General features: G+C 40.0%; 2 protein-coding genes across 2 annotated transcripts in view; one reads left to right on the forward strand and one right to left on the reverse strand.

The window, feature by feature from the left end:
* The first annotated feature begins 6,196 nt into the window (after positions 1 to 6,196).
* FAM237A (family with sequence similarity 237 member A) lies at positions 6,197 to 11,212 on the forward strand. The gene is made up of 2 exons (XM_045480947.1): positions 6,197 to 6,612; positions 10,530 to 11,212. The coding sequence occupies exons 1-2, from the start codon at positions 6,201 to 6,203 to the stop codon at positions 10,667 to 10,669; spliced, it is 552 nt and encodes a 183-aa protein (XP_045336903.1). The 5' UTR covers positions 6,197 to 6,200; the 3' UTR covers positions 10,670 to 11,212.
* Positions 11,213 to 15,321: 4,109 nt separating this feature from the next.
* Positions 15,322 to 18,629, reverse strand: part of DYTN (dystrotelin) — a 52,437-nt gene continuing 49,129 nt past the window's right edge. Inside the window, exon 12 of the mRNA XM_045475135.1 lies at positions 15,322 to 15,425. Coding sequence (XP_045331091.1) covers positions 15,322 to 15,425 — 104 coding nt within the window. The remainder of the gene's footprint in view (positions 15,426 to 18,629) is intronic.

The following is an 18,629-nucleotide window of genomic DNA, read 5'->3' on the forward strand; positions in this document are numbered from 1 at the left end:
CTCCATTTCCTTCTAGTCTTTCCTTCTCCACCCCAGTCTCTTCTCTTTTGCTAACTTATAAGTTAGTCCTTGAGTCCTTTGCATCCATCTGTGTCAGCATTTACCCAACTCTAACACTAGGCGAATGTAATAATGACCATTCTTTTCTCCTACGTTCGGTCAGATGAACACCGCAGGAGAAAAATAATAACCAGCATTTTTCAAGTACTAGCTACACGCAGCACCATTCTAAGTATTTTCCGTGTACGATCTCGTTTCATTTTCACCAGCCACAGGAGACATTTTTGCTCATTTTACATGCAGGAAAACTGTTTCACAGAGGTCAGGTTGCCCATAACATTACATCAAATCACGAATGCAGTCAATTGTAGACATCCTATTATTTTAAAAAAGCAAAAGAAAATGCTGCAGTTCTAACTACAAAGTACCATCAGCTGATAGATACATTCTGATTTCAGTGGTGTTAAATGTGAAAAAAATGCATCTAAGAATCAATGAAATATGACCTATGAGAAAGATACGGTGTAAGCCCAGCTAGTTTGGCTACAGAATATAATAGTCTTCATTCATTAAGTTATTTTGCCTCATAAAAACCAGGCATGCATGCATGCAAATTTGTGGTCTCAAACTTTGCCTGGACTTTTAGTACTGTCTTTAGTCTCTCTTTCTTTCTTATCTCCTCTCATATCTTCAGTGATTATCCCAAAGTCTTTTCACTCTTAAGTTCCCTTCTTAACACCTCCCCTCGTTCATATTTTTGTGGCTGACTGTGCGTCTTACTTCATTAGGAAAATTGAGACCATCGCTCACCATCTCAACTTCTGCACCGCTGCCCACCTTTCTACCTACAGATATCCAGAGAGAGCCCCCTGCCCCCTACCCCCGCCTTCCTCCTTGTTCATAGAGCAAGCTTTGCCCCCTTCTGGAAAACACTGGTTTGTTTTTATTTTCATTCCTCTTCTTGTTTCCTCTGAGACTGTTAGTTGTCCTTCTCTCCTGAATTTCGACTTCTCTCTCTAGTGGTTTCTCTCCCTCAGCCTGGAAACATGATAAAGACCCAACCTCCAATCTTCTTTCCAATCCATCTCCCTCTTTTCTCAACTTCATAGAAGGTGCTTCACAGGGCCTGTCTGCATTTCTTCACTTTCCATTTCTCCTCAGCCCCCCACTCCTTCTCCCTGAACACTCAACTGAAATTTGTTCCTAATAAGCAACTTGGTGGCCTCCTGTTTTTCAAATCCAATGGAACATTCTTTGCCTTCATTTTATTGGCCCCTTTTCTGAATCTGTGTGATATGGTTGATTTCCTCATTCTTTGTGAAAACCTCTGTCTCATTGGCTTCTAAGGAACCACACTTTTCCGGTTCGTTTTGACTCCGTTTCTCAATCACTTAAATGTTGGCACTTCCTAGTTTCTATCATCTGGCTTTTCTTTTACCCACTTTACATACTTTCCTATGAGGGTTTTACCTATTGTCTACAGGTAAGCCTAAACCTCAAATCTAAACTTCTCTCCTAAATGCTGTATCCCAAGTGTTTTATCATTAGTCCACACCTTTGCCTTGCCTATTCAGCATCTCCATCTGGATGATAGTCATCTCAAACTTGACATCTTGAAAACCAAATTCTTGATGTTCCTCTCTCATATTGATTCCTCAAGACACTTTTCCTCTCTTAGCTGGTGGTAATTCCAAACTTCCAGTTGCTTCGCCCCCAAAACTTGGAGTCGTCTTCAATTTCTCTCTTTTTCTTATACTCCGCAGCTGGTCCATCAATAAGTCCTGTTTTTCCTATCATCAAAATATATTCAGAATCCACTTACTTTCATTGATTCCACTGCTACAACCTCTACTCAATTCACCGTATCTCATTTGAATTATTGTATCAGCTCCCAACTGCACTTCCTGCCTCTGCCCTGCCCCATCCAGTCTGTGCTCTCCTGAGCAGCCAGGATGGGTTGCTGACCACCTCTCTGACCTCACTTCTCACAATACAGAAAACACTTCTCACAGCACACTTTTCCCAAGCTTCCCTTATATCCCACTTTGAGCAATTCTTTCTCGTGTATATGTATGATTCACTCTTCCACATTAATAGGATTTACTCAATATCTCCTCACCAGGAAGTGCTTCTCAGTATTCCATATAGAATAACCCTTCTCCACATCCTTTTCCAAACCTGCTTTACTTTTTTTGATGATCTTTTGTTTTTTCTAATCACAACTGATATATTATACATATATTTTGGGGGGGAGGGCTTTAGAATGATAGACTCTCATTATTGACTCATACATGGCACTATTCATTTAATTAGCTAGTTATGTGTTTGTTTTGATATATAGCTGTAAACTCAATGTTCAACACAGAAACTGGAACTACAAATCATTATACATATACATAACATTTATATATTAATATAATTATATATTATATCATATTTATATGTATTATAATGATTTTTATATATGTATATATATATTTTTAATTAAAATATAAATGTTCTTGGAGAACCTGGGTGGCTCGGTTCGTTGAGCGTCCGACTTTGGCTCAGGTCATGATCTCACAGCTCATGAGTTCGAGCCCTGCATCGGGCTCTGTGCTGACAGCTCAGAGCCTGGAACCTGCTTCAGATTCCGTGTCTCCCTCTCTCTCTCTTCCCTTTCCCTGCTCGTTCTCTATCTCTCTCTGTCTCTCAAAAATAAATAAAAATTAAAAATATATATAAATGTTCTTCCCCCATCCCCACTAGAATGTAAGCTCCATGAGTGAAGGGACTTTGTTTTGTTCCTTCTGCATACATAACTTCTAGAATAGTGTCTGGCACAAAGGAACTGAAACATAAAGTAAGCACTGCCTATTAATATACCGATGTTTTCAAAGGTAATAACACATCCCAAACCAGAATTTCTGTTCTCTCTTCTTTCTTTCCACTCCTTTCCTTATTTTTTCTCCCAGAAACACAGAACTGCTTTGAGTGCTCCCTCAATGTCTTTGCTCATGCTGACTTCTCTGCCTGGAGAAGACTATATCCCCTTTTGGCCCCAGGATACCTGTACAACTCCTTCCTCAAGAAGTTCATCAGTCACCTCCTCAATGATACATTCTTTTCCCCCTCCTTTCCCTTTCCTTTCCACAGGATTCTCTCTGTGTTCACACACCTGTGTTTCTCTAATGACCTTCTCCAAAAGGCTGAGCGCGTCTTGAAGTTAGGAAGCAAGTCCAAGATCTCACCTATTATCTTTCCCTCCACCTTTTAGGGTGCAATTAGAAGCAGGCATTAGTATGTTCAGTTCACAGATTGAGTAACTGAAGTACACCCCATCCAGGTTCAGAGATGAAGAAAAAGCCCAGAACCCCTCAGGAACCCTCTTTGGAACTTTGTTTCTATCCTTTGGGTGGCTGGTCCGTTCTCTCTGTCTTCAGTAAACCTTGCTATAAGCCTGGGTTCCTCTCTGTGCCCCTCTGGAAGGTAACCATGGATACTATTGAGCTGACACAAAAGCCTTCAGTTAATGGAGACTCCAAGTGGTTTTTTTAGGACACTTAGAGGGTTTCCAGGCAAGGGGCAAACCTTGGAAACACTTGCAAAGCTAAGACTTTTGCTTCAGGCTCCCAGGCAGGGTGTGTTTCAGTGAAGGGAGACGCTAATGCTCAGCAGAGCTCCGTAAGCTTGACAGGGCTTAGTCCCTCTCTAAGGTATTAACTAGCTGTGAGTTGAGAACCAAAGGGAGTCCCAGGCAAAACGCAGGGCCCCTGAGATGAATCTTCAACAGTGGGCTGGCACAAGTGATGCCAGCAAAAACACCGGCTCCTGAGGGGATCCAGGCCACAGAGCCTAGAGGTAATGGGGGTGTCCTGTCCCCAGTTAAGGGGGCCTTCCAGCAACGTCTCCCTACTCACATCCTTGCCCCGGGGGCGTTTTCCTACTCTCAGCCCAGGACTACAGACAGACAGAGAAATTCACACCCATGACGTTTTTAGAAGGCTCCTTATTCCCTTGGAGCCCTTTCTGACCGCTCTCAGGGTGCCCTCGTGCCTTCTCCGACCTCCGGGAGTCCTGGGTCTTCCCTCACGTCTCTGCATTCTCAAACAAGGAGCGCCTGGTGGGTGGGGAATCTAGGGAGCCCCACTCACTCCTAGACTGTCTCGGAGCTGGGTCCCAACTTTCCAGTTCCTGCCTCGCGTCGCTCCTCCCGAGGTAAGACCGGGAATCCAAACCGCAGAAAGGCTCAGTTCCACTGGGTGGAGGGTAGGTGTGCGTCAGGGTCAGTGAGGGCGTGTGTGGCTAAGCCTGCCGGTTACCTGAAGTGAGATCTCTAGGGGAGGGAGGGAAAAAGAGGGTGCGGGAGTTGGACTTGGGGGCGAGAGGTGGCGGCAGTTTCCCGGCGCTTTGACGTAGACTTGGAGAGGCGCCGAACACTCCCACTGCTTAAGAGGCACCGTAGCCTTCAGGACGCCGGGGCTGGGGACCGTCACTCGCTCCGGGAGCAGCCTGAGCTTTTCCTCTCCACACGCTCGAGGGAATCCAGAGAGGGAGGTAAGTGCGAAGGGGTGCCCTCCTGAGACCTGGGAGTTGAGCCTCGGTGTAAGGAAAATAATGGCACAAAAGACACAGCGGGTCCTTGGCAGCTCCGCCTTGATGTGGGTGAGGCCGTAGAACCAGGTGTGGGATTGGGACGCGGCGAGCACAGCGCGGGGCTCGTAGCGGGGCGCACGCCGGACCCCAGGGCTGAGGAACTTCCAGGCTCGAGAAAGACTCCTGAGAAGGGAATCTAAAGGAGCCGGTGTGAGCGCTGTGGTGCAATCAGGCAGGGAGTCCAGGACAACACTAACTTCAGCACGCTGGACAGCGGCCCGCCCTCTTCCGATAACTTGGCACTGACACTTGGACTTGTCGCCTAAGGAAAAATAGCCTTTGGGGCAACTCGACTTTGACATTTTAGTTGAGAGGAGGACGCACTGAATATAATTTTGTTCACGGAGAGATCCTGTGTAAGTGATCTGAAATATTTTTGAATAATCTCGTATCTCCACGTACCTCTTCCAAATAGGACCATGCCTTGTTCAAAGGCAATTCTGGAATATTGATTTCAAGGTACCTCAATCTGTTCTGCTGCTGTGCAGAAGAGACAGATTCCATCTTAAGGTGTTATCCTCCTTATATATTCCAAGATATATGTATTCCCATAAGTGTTCCTATGAGCGGTGCCTTGCTTGCCTTCGTGATACTAACATCTAAAATGTTTGGAAATATAAGGGAAAACTAAAAGTGAGCTACATGTACTCTCCTGTTTTTTCTTTATGTGAGAGTTGTTTCAGTGTGATATACATTTTGAGTAGTCTTAAAGGGTAAGATAAGCTTGTTTCCTTGGAAAAAAAGAAAATTTAGATTATTTTAAGAACATTGTTTCTCATTGCACTTGTCTGAAGTGTAACATAATAATTTCAAAGTGGTATGTGGTTTAATTTTATTGTAACAGACTTTGAGAGCCAGAAAAGTTGAGTGAGAGGCAAATATTTTCATTAAAAGTCTTGAGATTTGTGGCAAGAAGAAAGAAATGATAAAACATCATCTTTATGAAAGTTATATGAGAATTGTAGAGCATTTTAGGTATTAATAAAGTGTCTATTAATTCTACTCTAATTGATTGAATATATGCCCCTTAGTTCTTACACTTTTAGCACATTACCTTATGTTTGTTTTTATTTATAACATTTTACTATTCTTATTTGTTTTAAAAAATTGAAAGTCACCCCAAATAAGAAAACATTTAAGGATAAAATAGTTTAAAATTCTTAACTGCATGTGAGTCCTGGATGAGAAATAGGTAGGTTAAATTAAGATATTATAGAATAATTAAAGCCATGCAGCAAGATTTTAAATTTTCACATAATATTCTTTTCAACTATGTTCCTCTGTACTTGGGAAAAACAAGTTCACTTATTCATCTCACAAAGGAACATGTCTTAGGAATACTTTTTAATCTAAGTATCTTGGTTTTACAGTACCCGGCTTGACAATGAGTCATTTTAGGTAGAACGGGGCTTATGATCTGGGAGGTATGATAAGACTTTTCCTAGGGACAATGGTGCATTTTGTTTGCTGACACCAAGGTTTTTAAAGGCATAATTATTTTCATTACTGAGTGGAGATCAAGTGAGGATTCATAAGATATTTCCATTCTGTGCAGTTTCAACACCATGGCCAATCCTGGGAACAGAAGAGGGATCTACCGCCCCTTGACCCTTACCTGCTCCCTGCTCATTGTGGGAATGTGCTGTGTGTCTCCTTTCTTCTGCCATAGCCAGACAGACCTGCTGGCCCTTAATCAAGCTGATCCTCAGTGCTGGGAATCTTCTTCAGTGCTCCTCCTAGAAATGCGGAAGCCTCGAATTTCTAACACTGTTTCAGGTTTCTGGGATTTTATGATCTACCTAAAGTCATCTGAGAACTTGAAGCACGGGGCACTGTTTTGGGATCTGGCCCAACTCTTCTGGGACATCTATGTGGACTGTGTCCTCTCCAGGAACCATGGCTTAGGAAGGAGGCAATTGGCTGGGAAGGAAGAGGAGATTTCAGCAGTGCGTCCACAGCACACAGGGAGAAAACAAGGTGGTGAACTCTAGATCCCGTGTTTTTCGAAAGGGTCAATGAAGTATGAATGTGATGAATTGTGAGGAAGAGGGAAATGGCTTTCGGGGAATCCATTGCCACATATATTTCTCTCGGGTGAACCCAAGAGCACATAAGTGATAGGAAGATAGCACTGCCTTTTGTATTTCATGGTAGCTGTTTGTATCAACATATTGTCATTTTCATACTTCATGTAAACAGCAGCAAAGAAGAGTCAAAAAGGCAAGTAAGGAAAAGCATGATTCTCAAAATACAACGTAAAGGCATAAAGCGATTAGCCTGAATATTAGCAGTCATAACCTGTCTTTGCATGCTATGGATTTGGGAAGATTTGAATGTAAGTCTGGGGAATATCCACAGCACGCAAGCTCTTGCCTCTTTTAAATAGAAAAAAAGACTGCTTTCATGTAAATGGAGAGGCTCCTTGTAATGTACTTAGTTGGTGAAGTAAAGGGCAGAAAAATTGTCTAGCTTGCAGATTCACTCCTTGTTGCTTTTTGAACACATCTCAAATATGTAATTAACTCTCAGCAAGTTGAATGATTACTTTTTAGTAATTTGGAACTTCTGACAAATTTAGAGATTCTCTGTGGTGTAAATATTTTATTAAAAAACAGTCTTCTCTGGGGGCACTAGAAGAAGTATCCTTTATGGAATTAGAATTAGAGCAAGTAAGCCCCTGTGAGTAAGCTGAGAGATAGATACCCTGGCCCTATTCATATTGTTTTTGTTCCATTTTTAGAGTTGTTTCAACCAATGAGCTTGCAATCCTTGCAGCAAATCCTGTTTGGGTGCTTAGAATCATTTAAGCAATAGTGCAAAACTGAGGCATAAATAAAATTTACATTTGTATATTTTATTGTGAGAACTGTTATAATCCCTATAATTTCTCTATTAAAATAGCACTTAACAGTAATATTTCTAGAGCAACACTTTTCCGAGATTGTAGAGCTTTTATATATCTAGTTCGCTTTAACCTCACTAAAAATCTTATGATTTGCTGATCCATTAAACCAGATAATCCTCTGCTGTTATTTACAGATAAATTTATTATTTTGGCAAGTGTTATTGTAACTTAAACCAATTTCCATATTTAGAGGAAATATTGTTCTATCAGCTTAGCTACTAAAGAAATACAAAAATAAGCGTCTTTCAGTGGTTACCAATATTTAAAAATTATTTAAACAGAGGCTGTTTAGACATCAGCATCAAGAGAATTACATACTTTCTTCACTTGCAGTCAAATACTCTACCCCTGTATATTTTCTTCATTTGTACTGTAGGACTCTTTCTTCCATTCTTACCATATTTAGTTGCCATACTCAAATCACTACCAATATTTATCTTTTATATTTGCACTCACTTTGAATTACTAAATTATCTATAGAATAAATTAATGTAATAATATTTGTGTTCAGATGAACACGAGAATAAGTATACACACACACAAGGTCTTTCTCTAAAGCAGCTTTCAGTTTGCTTGCTTGCAATGTGGCTATCAGAATAGTCAGAAGCTTCATGTAATTTTTGGAGCATATTTCAACATAGCATTTCTATCTTCTTCTTCTTCTTCTTTTTAAAGGCAGTAGATTTATCTTCAGCTTTGGAAGCCACTTTTTTAATCTTGCTACAGAGTTGCTGTTGACTCAGCTGGTCTGCAAACTTTAGTCAGAGTGACTATGTAGCAGGAGGGAACATTCCACTTTATTGGAGTTATTTTAATGTTTGACATAAACAACTGTTTGCAGATCAGGAAACAAAGCTTTCCATTTTGATTGTATCATCACAGTCAAAGAGGGTCTTGGGTCAAGAAGACACCGTGTCTAAAAGTTAAATAGTTGCTGGAACATCGAGATTTCATCTCAAGAGGCTTGCTGAAATCTCTAGTGGCTCAGCGGGGCTCTGGATGTACCTGCACGGGTTCTCCACTTTTTCTATTGTCCTTGGGGGATTAATATGCTACCAGGTTGGGATGGGGGTGAGGGTGAAGAGATGTTTGTCTCTCTAGTTCTCAGGGAAATCAAATCACCAGAGCAGAAGGGAAGAACTAATATGTCTACATAATATGCAAAAGGGTTCTTATTTTGATATCTTCAAGTTTAATAGTTTAAATACACTTGAGAATTGTTGCTATCAATCATTGCTAAAAACATGAAACTCCTGGGCACCTGGGTGGCTCAATTGGTTGAGCAACTGACTCTTGATTTTGGCTCAGGTCATAATCCCAAGATTGTGGGATCAAGCCTGCGTTGGGCTCCACACTGAGTATGGAGCCTGCTTAAGATTCTTCCTCTCTCTGTCTCTCTTCCTCTGCCTCTCTCCCCCTCCCTCTCTAAAACAAAACAAAAAAAAATTAAAAAAAAACACCAAACCATAAAACTCCTATTTTGTATGCCAGTATATCCTCTTTTTACTATTGGGCCAAAAACTATGAAAACAAGAGATATTAAATAGCTATGCTACCTCAGTCAACTTATTTAGCCCTCAGTTTCTTCATCTGAAAAAGAGGGGTGTGGAAAGAATTAGATGAACTGTAAAGTCTCTTTATGTTCTCCTTTCTAATGTTCTGTGATTCTATAAAAAAGAAATTTATGAGAGGCATGTATTTAACAATCAATAGAGTCTGGAAGAGCTTTACCCCAAGGACAGCTTGTTGAGCTGGGTGATGACGTAGATACTATAGTTGTTTATAACAGTGCTAAACAGGAACAGAGGGAATCTAGAAATGAGAATTCCAAAAATTCTGAGGTCTAGATGTGTTCTCACTTGAGAAAAGACTCAAAAGATCATTGTTAGTTTGTCTAGAAAGGATGTTATTAACTGAATGCTGTAATATCCAGAAGGTGTGAAAATGGTGTAACCAGCCTTAACCACCAAAGTATGATGGATTTTGTCAAGGCAGAAGGAGGGAAAGAGTTATTAATTGATTTAGGAAAAGAGTAGGCTGATAACTTCCAAATAGAAAATGACCGATTTGACGTTAACTCAAGGGTTAGTAAAGGCTTCAATGCAAATGAAGGGATTTTGAAGTATATCCTTGTTTGTGTCAAAACCCAATGGCCCTTTGCTTCAACAAATCATGCTTTGCCAGTGAGAGAAATAAAAAAAAAAAAACCTGCCTGCCTGAGACTGGCAGTTTGTATGTTCCAGAAAAATTGGGAGTCTTTGCATTCCTTCATGATAAGAACATTAAAATTCAGATTTATAATTTGATGATATTTGTGGTTGGTGTCTAACTAGCTGGTAAATGTTAGTGCTTGTTTTTGTAAAGCACCAAGCATTAGAGAAAACAGTGCTTCAGGAATATAAATAATTAGATGCACCAATGTTTGATTTTTTTTTACTTACTCAAAGAAATTTCCTAGAGACATCTTTAGAAATTACTTATCTAGAACTCTACCCTAAAGAAATATTCAGAGATGTAACCAATCGTGCAGTACATGAATCTTCATTGCAATGCTATTTATAACAGTAGAAAATGTGGAAATAATTGGAACGTCGCACAATAAGGTAATGGTTCGCTAAGTTATGGTATAAAGTGTGTATGCATAAAAGTATGGTTATCTCTGAAAGATTATATTATGGGTAATTTAAGTTTTTTCTGTATGTTTTTGTATTAAAAATTATATAATGACCACTTTTACTTGTTGAGTCAGAACATATCTTAATACATTTTAGTTAACAAGGACATGTCTTTATTATACTTTACTTAGGTTATTTAACTAAACTGCAAAGGACACATAAACACAGATTTACATACACACTCCTGCAATAAATTTATACAGACTTCTGGTAGAGTGACAGAAATAACAAACTTTAAAACCAATTTATTGACATTTAATTAACCAGAGAATAATTTGGTGCTCTAACGACTAGTTCCTTTTCTCTGCTTTCAGGTTCATATTCTCAGCAGCTAAGAACACCTTTCCTAAAGAAGAAAGAGTTGATTGAAGGTGTGATAAGCATGCACTTGCACGGAAGTGGGTCTAAGCTCATTGGGAAAGTCACCCGTGGCCTGGAAATAAAGAGAAAGTAAATCTAACCTCAGCGCTAACTCGTATCTTGGAACTAAAAAAACATTGTTTCCTTGACTCTTGATCATTTAATTACTTGAAATGGTGGGAATGTCCAGAGGTATGTCCATGTTCTCTCAGCGTACCTACTTAAGGTTTTTCATTATTTTAGCCTGCTAGCATGTTCCTTCAAAGGGTGGCTTTACTGCCAGCTCATCCCACTGTCTGAAAGAGTTAAAATAGCTTCCAAAGATGACCAGGGGATTGGACGAGTCACATTGTTTGTATTCACTCTGATCAGTTGTTCTGGGATGCTGGATCTTGGTGAACTGGAGTGCCATACATTTAACTTGAATACACTGCATGACTTCTAAGCCAGTAGCCACTGCTTACGTACAGGCATAATGGGCTATATTTATTACCAGTTACTGACTGTCTATAATACCTAAATCTTGTTTGAAAGAATATTTTTGAATAATGAATAAAACAACAAGAAAAACCATATGCAATGGCAAATAAAGCATTCTTCTAATGGAAACAAAATTAATAAAAGCTCTGGATCCCAAGTGACATTATTGGAGTCTTTTTTTTTAAGTTCATTTTTATTTATTTTAAGAGAGAGACAGAGCAAGCAGGGAAGGGGCAGAGAGAGAGGGGGAGACAGAATCCCAACCAGACTCCACACTATCATTGCAGAGCCGGATGTGGGGCTCAAACCCGCTGTGAGATCATGACCCAAGTCAAAGTCAAGAGTTGGTCGCTCAACCAACTGAGCCACCCAGGAGCCCCAGAGTCTTTTTTTTTTAAGTAGGTTTCACAACCAGCATGGAGCCCAATGAAGGTCTTAAACTCACAACCCTCAGATCAAGACCTGAGCTGAAATAAAGAGTTGGACACTTAATTGACTGAGCCACCCAGGTGCCCCAAGGAGTCTTTTTATTTCAATATTTTAATTTTTTTAAATATTTATTTTTGAGAGAGAGAGAGAGACAGAATGCAAGCAGAGGAGGGGCAGAGAGAGAGGGAAACACAGAATCCGAAGCAGGCTCTAGGCTCTAGACTGTCAGCACAGAACCCCACTTGGGGCTCAAACTCGGAATGGTGAGATGATGACCTGGGCCGAAGTCTGATGCTCAACCAACTGAGCCACGCAGTCGCCCCATATTTCAATATTTTATATTACCATTACTGACAATCTAAACTCTAAGAAAAGAACAGTAAGTATAAGTATCTTTCAATTAGCCTATTTTCTATTTGATTAAATAATAAAACCCTATAGGTGGTTAGTTACACTTTGCACTGCAAAGCAAACTAAAAGTAAAATGAACAGTATTATAATAAAGGAATCCATAAAAATTTTTTTCCTGAAAAGTGACCAGACCCAAATGAGGTTCATTACAGAGAAGTTCAATGAGCAAATTTATTTGAGATCCAGACACAATGTGATTTTTTTATATCTAACTACTTCATCTCTCCGATTGTACTATATAACCAATGCTTGACAACCAGTTTGAATTTCAGATATGTTAACAATTAACTTGCTTTTTCCAGATCTAAAGGAAGCTTCAGGAAATGTTTTCACTGAAGGTTTAGGTCCTCCTTAAACTAAAAATCTTATCCAAAGGGTTATCAGAAGACAGCCACAACTGAGAATTAAACAAGTCCTAACAACAGGGGAAGTGAGTCCGAGGAAGGAACTGGCTTTTCCTTGTTAACCTTCAGCTTTTCTTTGTTAAGAGAATGAACACATTAAAAACTGCCTCTTTATCATTTCTTTAAAAAATTTTTTTTAAATATTTATTTATTTTAAGAGAGAGACAGAGCATAAGGGGGGAGTGGGCAGAGAGAGGGAGACACAGAACTTGAAGCAGCCTCCAGGCTCTGGCTGTCAGCACAAAGCCCGAACTCACAAACTGCAAGATCACGACCTAAGCCAAAGTCGGCCGCTTAACCGACTGAGCTACCCAAGTGCCCCTACATAGGCTTACAGTATTGCTTTCATGCCCCTCTCTCTAATACCTTTTATTACATTCTTAAAAGCCATCTCTTACAAATCATTATTATTATCTTATTATTATCTTATTATCTTAGTATTATCTTATTATCTCTTACAAATCATTGAAGAAATGCCCCTCTTGCTTACTGAAAAGCCTGCCCGTGGCTCCCCCGTCACCTTGGTGCTCTACAACTGGGGCTGACAATTTTTTCTGTAAAGGATCAGATAGTAACTATCATATGCCGGTAGGTCATCTAGTGTCTGTTGCAATGAATCATCAACTCCACTTTTGTAGAATAAAAGGACCCATAGACACTATGTGAATGAATGAGCGTGGTGATGTTCTAATAAAACTTTGCCTGTGGACAATGAAATCTGAATCCATATCACTTCTAAGTGTCACGGCATATTCTTCTTCTTTTGACTCTTTCAACCATTTTTGAAAATGTAATAAGTACTCTTAGCTCATAGCTCGGACAAAACAGGCAGTCGGCAGGGTTTGGCCTGTGGGCTGTAGTTTGCTGATCTGTGTTGTAGGGGATGCTTATTAAACTTGTAAGGAATAAGTTGGGAGAAAGTGAGAAGAAGAGTGAAAAACAGCCAAATAAAAAAATTGTGATAGGCTAAAGAGCAAATATTAGCATGAGGTTGAATAGGGATAACCCACTCTTAATCCTATGTAAATGGCCATCATTTTCTTCTGGGACAGTACTAGAAATTACAGATCATATAAATAAAAATCCATGACTCTCTAAATGCAACATGGGTTGCACATCAAGACAATATCCATAAGACTGGACTCGTAGCAATATTTATTGAGAGAAAATACAGAGTAGAGTAGAGGCACAGAAGCTGGGTTCAAATCTCAACTTCATCAACTACTGGCCAAGCAACTTTTGTCAAGTTATTGAACCTCTTTGTGCCATAGTTTCCTCATAAAATGAGATATCTATTTGCTAGTTTTGTTGTGAGGAGTAAATGAGTTGGTACTTACAAGGTGCTTAGAAACTAAGTACTCTAATAGTAAAAAAAAAAAAAATGTTAGCTATTACTTTGGACATTATTAAATTAAGCATCTATACTGGTGGATAGGTACATTAGCCAAACGCATTGGGTGCGGGATTTTAGTGAGAAATGTTCACGTTTTAAAAACAAAATTATTTTGAGATCATCCTTGGTTCATATAAAGTTATAAAAAAAATAATACAGAGACATCCTGTATACTCTTCATCCAGTTCCCCCAATGGTAACATCTTGCATAATTACAGTACAATAATGCAACCAGGAAATCAACATTGGTACAATCCACAAAGTTTATCCAGATTTCATCAGTTTTGCATATACTTGATTGTGTGTGTGTGTGTGTGTGTGTGTGTGTGTGTGTGTATTTAGTTCTTTGACAAGCCTGGTCTCCATCAGGAGCATCATCTCACATGAAAAAAATGCTCATTTCTTTCAATTATCAGGGAAATACAAATCAAAACCACAGTGAGATACCACCTCACACGTGTCAGAATAGCTAACATTAACAACTCAGGCAACAACAGATGCTGGTGAGGATGCAGAGAAAGAGGATCTCATTTGCATTGCTGGTGGGGATGCAAACTGGTGCAGCCACTCTGGAAGACAGTATGGAGGTTCCTCAAGAAGTTAAAACTAGAACTACCCCATGACCCAGCAATTGCACTACTAGGCATTTATCCATGGGATACAGGTGTGCTGTTTCGAAGGGACACATGCACCCCCATGTTTATAGCAGCACTATCAACAATAGCCAAAGTATGGAAAGAGCCCACATGTCCATTGACAGGTGAATGGATAAAGAAGGTGTGGTGTGTGTGTGTGTTTATATATATATATATATACACACACAATGGAGTAATAATTGGCAATCAAAAAGAATGAAATCTTGCCATTTGCAACAATGTGGATGGAACTAGAGGGTATTATGCTAAGTGATATTAGTCAGAGAAAGACAAATATCATATGACTTCACTCATGTAGAATTTAAGATACGAAACAGATGAACATAAGGGAAGGGAGGAAAAATAATATAAAAACAGGGAGGGGGACAAGAGACTCTTAAATACAGAGCACAAACGGAGGGTTGGTGGAGGCATTGTGGGTGGGGGGATGAGCTCAATGGGTAATGGGCACTAAGGAAGACACTTGTTGGGATGAGCACTGGGTGTTATACATAGGGAATCAATCACTAGAATCTACTCCTGAAATCATTCTTGCACTATATAACTAACTGGGATGTAAATTTAAAAATAAAAAATAAATTTAAAAAGAAAGATATTAATATGGGCAAAAAAAAAAAAAGAAAATACAGTCATCAATTCACTAAGTGCTACTTGAAGAAGACAGTTGCATTAATTCATGTAGATCACACACTGGAATATCACTAATAAGGTATTCGAATGAATAATGGCCCTCTATCGGAAACCCAACACACCTAGATTTGACTTGGCCTTTTTTTTCCTCTGCCCCCACTCCCGGGGCTTTAGTCTGAACTGCAGGACTGAGATACGTGAGTAGGGAGATGAAAAAAATAAAACTTATTTTCTTCACATTTCACACCAGATTATGGAGAGGTAAAAGGCTTAATTCTTTTAGTATAGATTTTGAAAATATGTTTCATCATCATCCAAGGGGTCCTTGGGCCTGGACTCCTTATCACTTCAAGTTGGGCAAAGTGATTTGATCGACAAGGGCAGAGAAGGCCTTGCACAGCCGCTCAGCTCCACAATACAGTTCCATGTTTACCGAAGATTGCGGGCCTGAAATCAACAAACAGGAGAGTCCTTCAGAGAAAGCACTTACAGGTTCCTAAGCTGATCGTGCCAAAGTTCTAGCATGGAGAAGAAATAGAAACCATCGCTCCTCCGTCCCTGTTGACAATGCCCTTTCTCTAGGCTACCTGGAAAATAAGATGGCTGTTATTTGCCACGATCGATTACTAATACAACTTGGTCGTGGGTTCTTAAAGGACATTCCCATGACTCTGAGCGATAATCTGAGGAGCCAGAAATCCCACTGTAGAGCAGAAGTTTTCAAACTCTGGTGTATATCAGAATCACCTGGACAGTGTAAAAACAGGTTTCTAGGTCCTCCCCTAAGAGTTCTGATTTGGTACATGTGATGGTTAATTTTATGCAACTTGATTGGCTACTGGTGCTCAGATATTTGGTCAAACATTGTTCTGGGTGTGCTGTAGGAGTGTTTCTGGATGACATTAACATTTGAATCTGCACACTAACGGCAGCAGATTGCCTTCCCTAATGTGGATGGACCTCATTCAATCAATTGAAGGCCTGAATTAAGCGAGAAGGCTAAGTAGGAGAAGTCTTTCGGCCTGACTGCCTCGCAGCTGGAACATGAGTTTTCTTCTGCCTTCGGATTCCAGTTGAAAGATCACCATTTCCTAAGTCTCCAGCCTGCCAGCTTTTGCACTAGAACCACACCCGCTGGTTCTTCTAGGTCTCCAATTTGCTGACAGTCGATCTTGGTACTTGCCAGCCTCCATAATCACATGAGCCAATTTCTTAAAAATAAGTCTCTTTCTATATTACACCCTGTTGGTTCTGTTTCTCTGGAGCTCCCTGACTAATAGAGTATATCAGGGATGGGGCCCAAGAATTTGCATTGCTAACATGGTCATAGGTGAGTCTGATGCCGTTGGTCTAGGGACCATGCTGTGAGAACCTCTGCTGTTTAGCTACTGATGAATAGTTTGAGCGGTGCCCTATGAAAAAAAAAAAAGCAAAAGCAAGAACAATATAACTTATGTTGAGAAAGGAAAGACATACAACCATACAGAGAAAAATTTCCTGTTCCTGCACTGTAAGGTAAATTCCTTTGCTGCAAGCTTGAGCAAATCGTTTGCTACTGATTTTCAACCCAGCATTTGGAATTTAAGGAGGCTTGGGGAACCTCTTCTACATGCTTTCTATTAAACTCTCATAGTCTCTTGAAATTCTGTTATCCTATCGTGATAACGAATGACTCTATTCAGCTAATGTGCACAACTGCCTAATTGACCATTAGGCTTGCTGTGTTAGTCTTATCTTTTAAGTAAAGTTCATCTTAATTTCCAAACTGTGTTGACTCCTTAGCGCAGCTCCAGTCTAAAAGAATAGTCAGTGACAGTGAGGCAGGGAAATGGAAGAGACCCTGTGAAAGAGAAAGCTGTTTTTCTTTTCCCCCTTCACTTCTTTTCCCGCTTCTATTCTTGCTAGGACCTGCACCCCCCACCCTACACATGCCTTAATGTGTGTCCTCCTTGTAAGGGACAAAGAGATAATGATGTCTTTGGGGTCTTCCAGCATAATAGATGGTACCTAAGGAATGACAGGGCAGAGCCATCATATGCCTTTTCCAGACCACTGGTGCTAGATTATCTATCTTGATGCCAAGACTCCCTGGCTTCAGGGAATAGGTGCCTTACGATGGACACCTGCACTCTGTCCTTGTTCTGACCGGTTCCTGTGTGCCCAAGAGGACACGTGCACTGACTACAATTGCCAATAAAACCCCCAGACCTGAAGCAAAGGTGAGACTCCCTCTCTTCCTTTCCAAGTCTCTCAGACTCTCCATCTGTACCTCGCTCTTTATATCTTCAATAAATTCTGCTTTCACCTCCTGCTGGCTTGCATTTGATTTCCATCCTGCGCGAAGCCACGGACTCTCTTGGCAGGTCCTCAGGACCCGCTCTGGGTCCTCGGACCCAGCCTGCCTACATCACTAGGATGATCACAACACTGGGTAAATACGTTGACACTGAGTAAACCTTAGCTTGTTACAAACAATGGGACTTCCTAATTTTCCAGAGAATTCTCAAATTAAAAAAAAAAAAAAACTGGGACAGTAAGATGATCAAAACCTTCCTGCTGTTACTTGATGCATCCGTGACAGAGAAATAAAACAAAGGTAGCCAACACCCTAATTTAGTTTGTTGGCCTTTCCACACCTTCATCAGTGTGGTTATCACACTTCTGGCCCTGTTATGCCCTTTTGGTGTAACTTTGGTAAGCATGCAGAGATTATGCATAAATGACGGAGTGTACTTTTATAACCCATATCACCAATGGCTAAGAAGAATTTGCAAACAAGATCATATTCAAAACCAGGTTGAATAAAGATATAAACGTACTTAGAAATATTTGAGTGAGGAGTGACAAGGTTTAGGAAATGCAAATAGCCATGAAGATTAACATAGATCCTCTGCTTGAAAGCATTAAGGAAACAGGGCTGCTCGAAAAGATATAAGACTGTAAATTTAAATCTTGTCAATTAGCATTTGTGGGATCATCCTGAAGTATACACTACCATAATAACAAAAAGGGAAAATGCGTGCTCTCTTGCTAACATCCTAAGCACTTTTGTATACCTCCGGTAGAAACATCCTAATGATTCTCCTTAAATTTTTTGAGACATACTTTTTTTTTTGGTATATTCTACAAGATTGGACAATGCTAACTGCACCTCTACACATTATTGCATCATCTAAATGTAGAAATAAGCTTTACCCTTTCATGATTGTCCTTTTAATGATATAATCATGTGTGTATACGTATATACGTATGATTTTTATATATAGACTTTGATAAAGGAAATTAAAATATGCATGCATCTTTTAGTTTTAGGTATCAAACTGCACAAGTGTTGGGATAATGTCTTCCCAATGTGTGTACTAGACCTAGCTTATTAGTGATCTGGAACGTGCAACACAGCCTGCTACATTTGCAAGGGCTATGAGGAATCAACAGCCCTAATAAGTTCAGTTGGAGAAACAAAACAAAAAATAAAAATGAGATGAAGATATCAAAGACTGGAAGATTTTTCTAGAATAAAAGCCAAATTTTTACGTGAAAGTTTCCTGAAACCTTCAAGTGGATGTTGACTTTGCTTTGAGTACTCGTCATGACCCCAATGAAGTTAAAGTGGAAACACAGTGGGTGGAATCTTGTGCCGGCCTCAGAATC

Source organism: Leopardus geoffroyi, chromosome C1 (assembly GCF_018350155.1).
Source record: "Leopardus geoffroyi isolate Oge1 chromosome C1, O.geoffroyi_Oge1_pat1.0, whole genome shotgun sequence".
Taxonomy (NCBI): domain Eukaryota; kingdom Metazoa; phylum Chordata; class Mammalia; order Carnivora; family Felidae; genus Leopardus; species Leopardus geoffroyi.

What these genes read in the sequence shown, in the direction of transcription:
- FAM237A (XM_045480947.1), top strand. Translation starts at nt 6,201, where the DNA reads ATGGCCAATCCTGGGAACAGAAGAGGGATCTACCGCCCCTTGACCCTT. An exon ending in GCACACAGGGAGAAAACAAG is followed by an intron (nt 6,613 to 10,529) that starts GTGGTGAACTCT and finishes CTCTGCTTTCAG; the next exon opens with GTTCATATTCTCAGCAGCTA.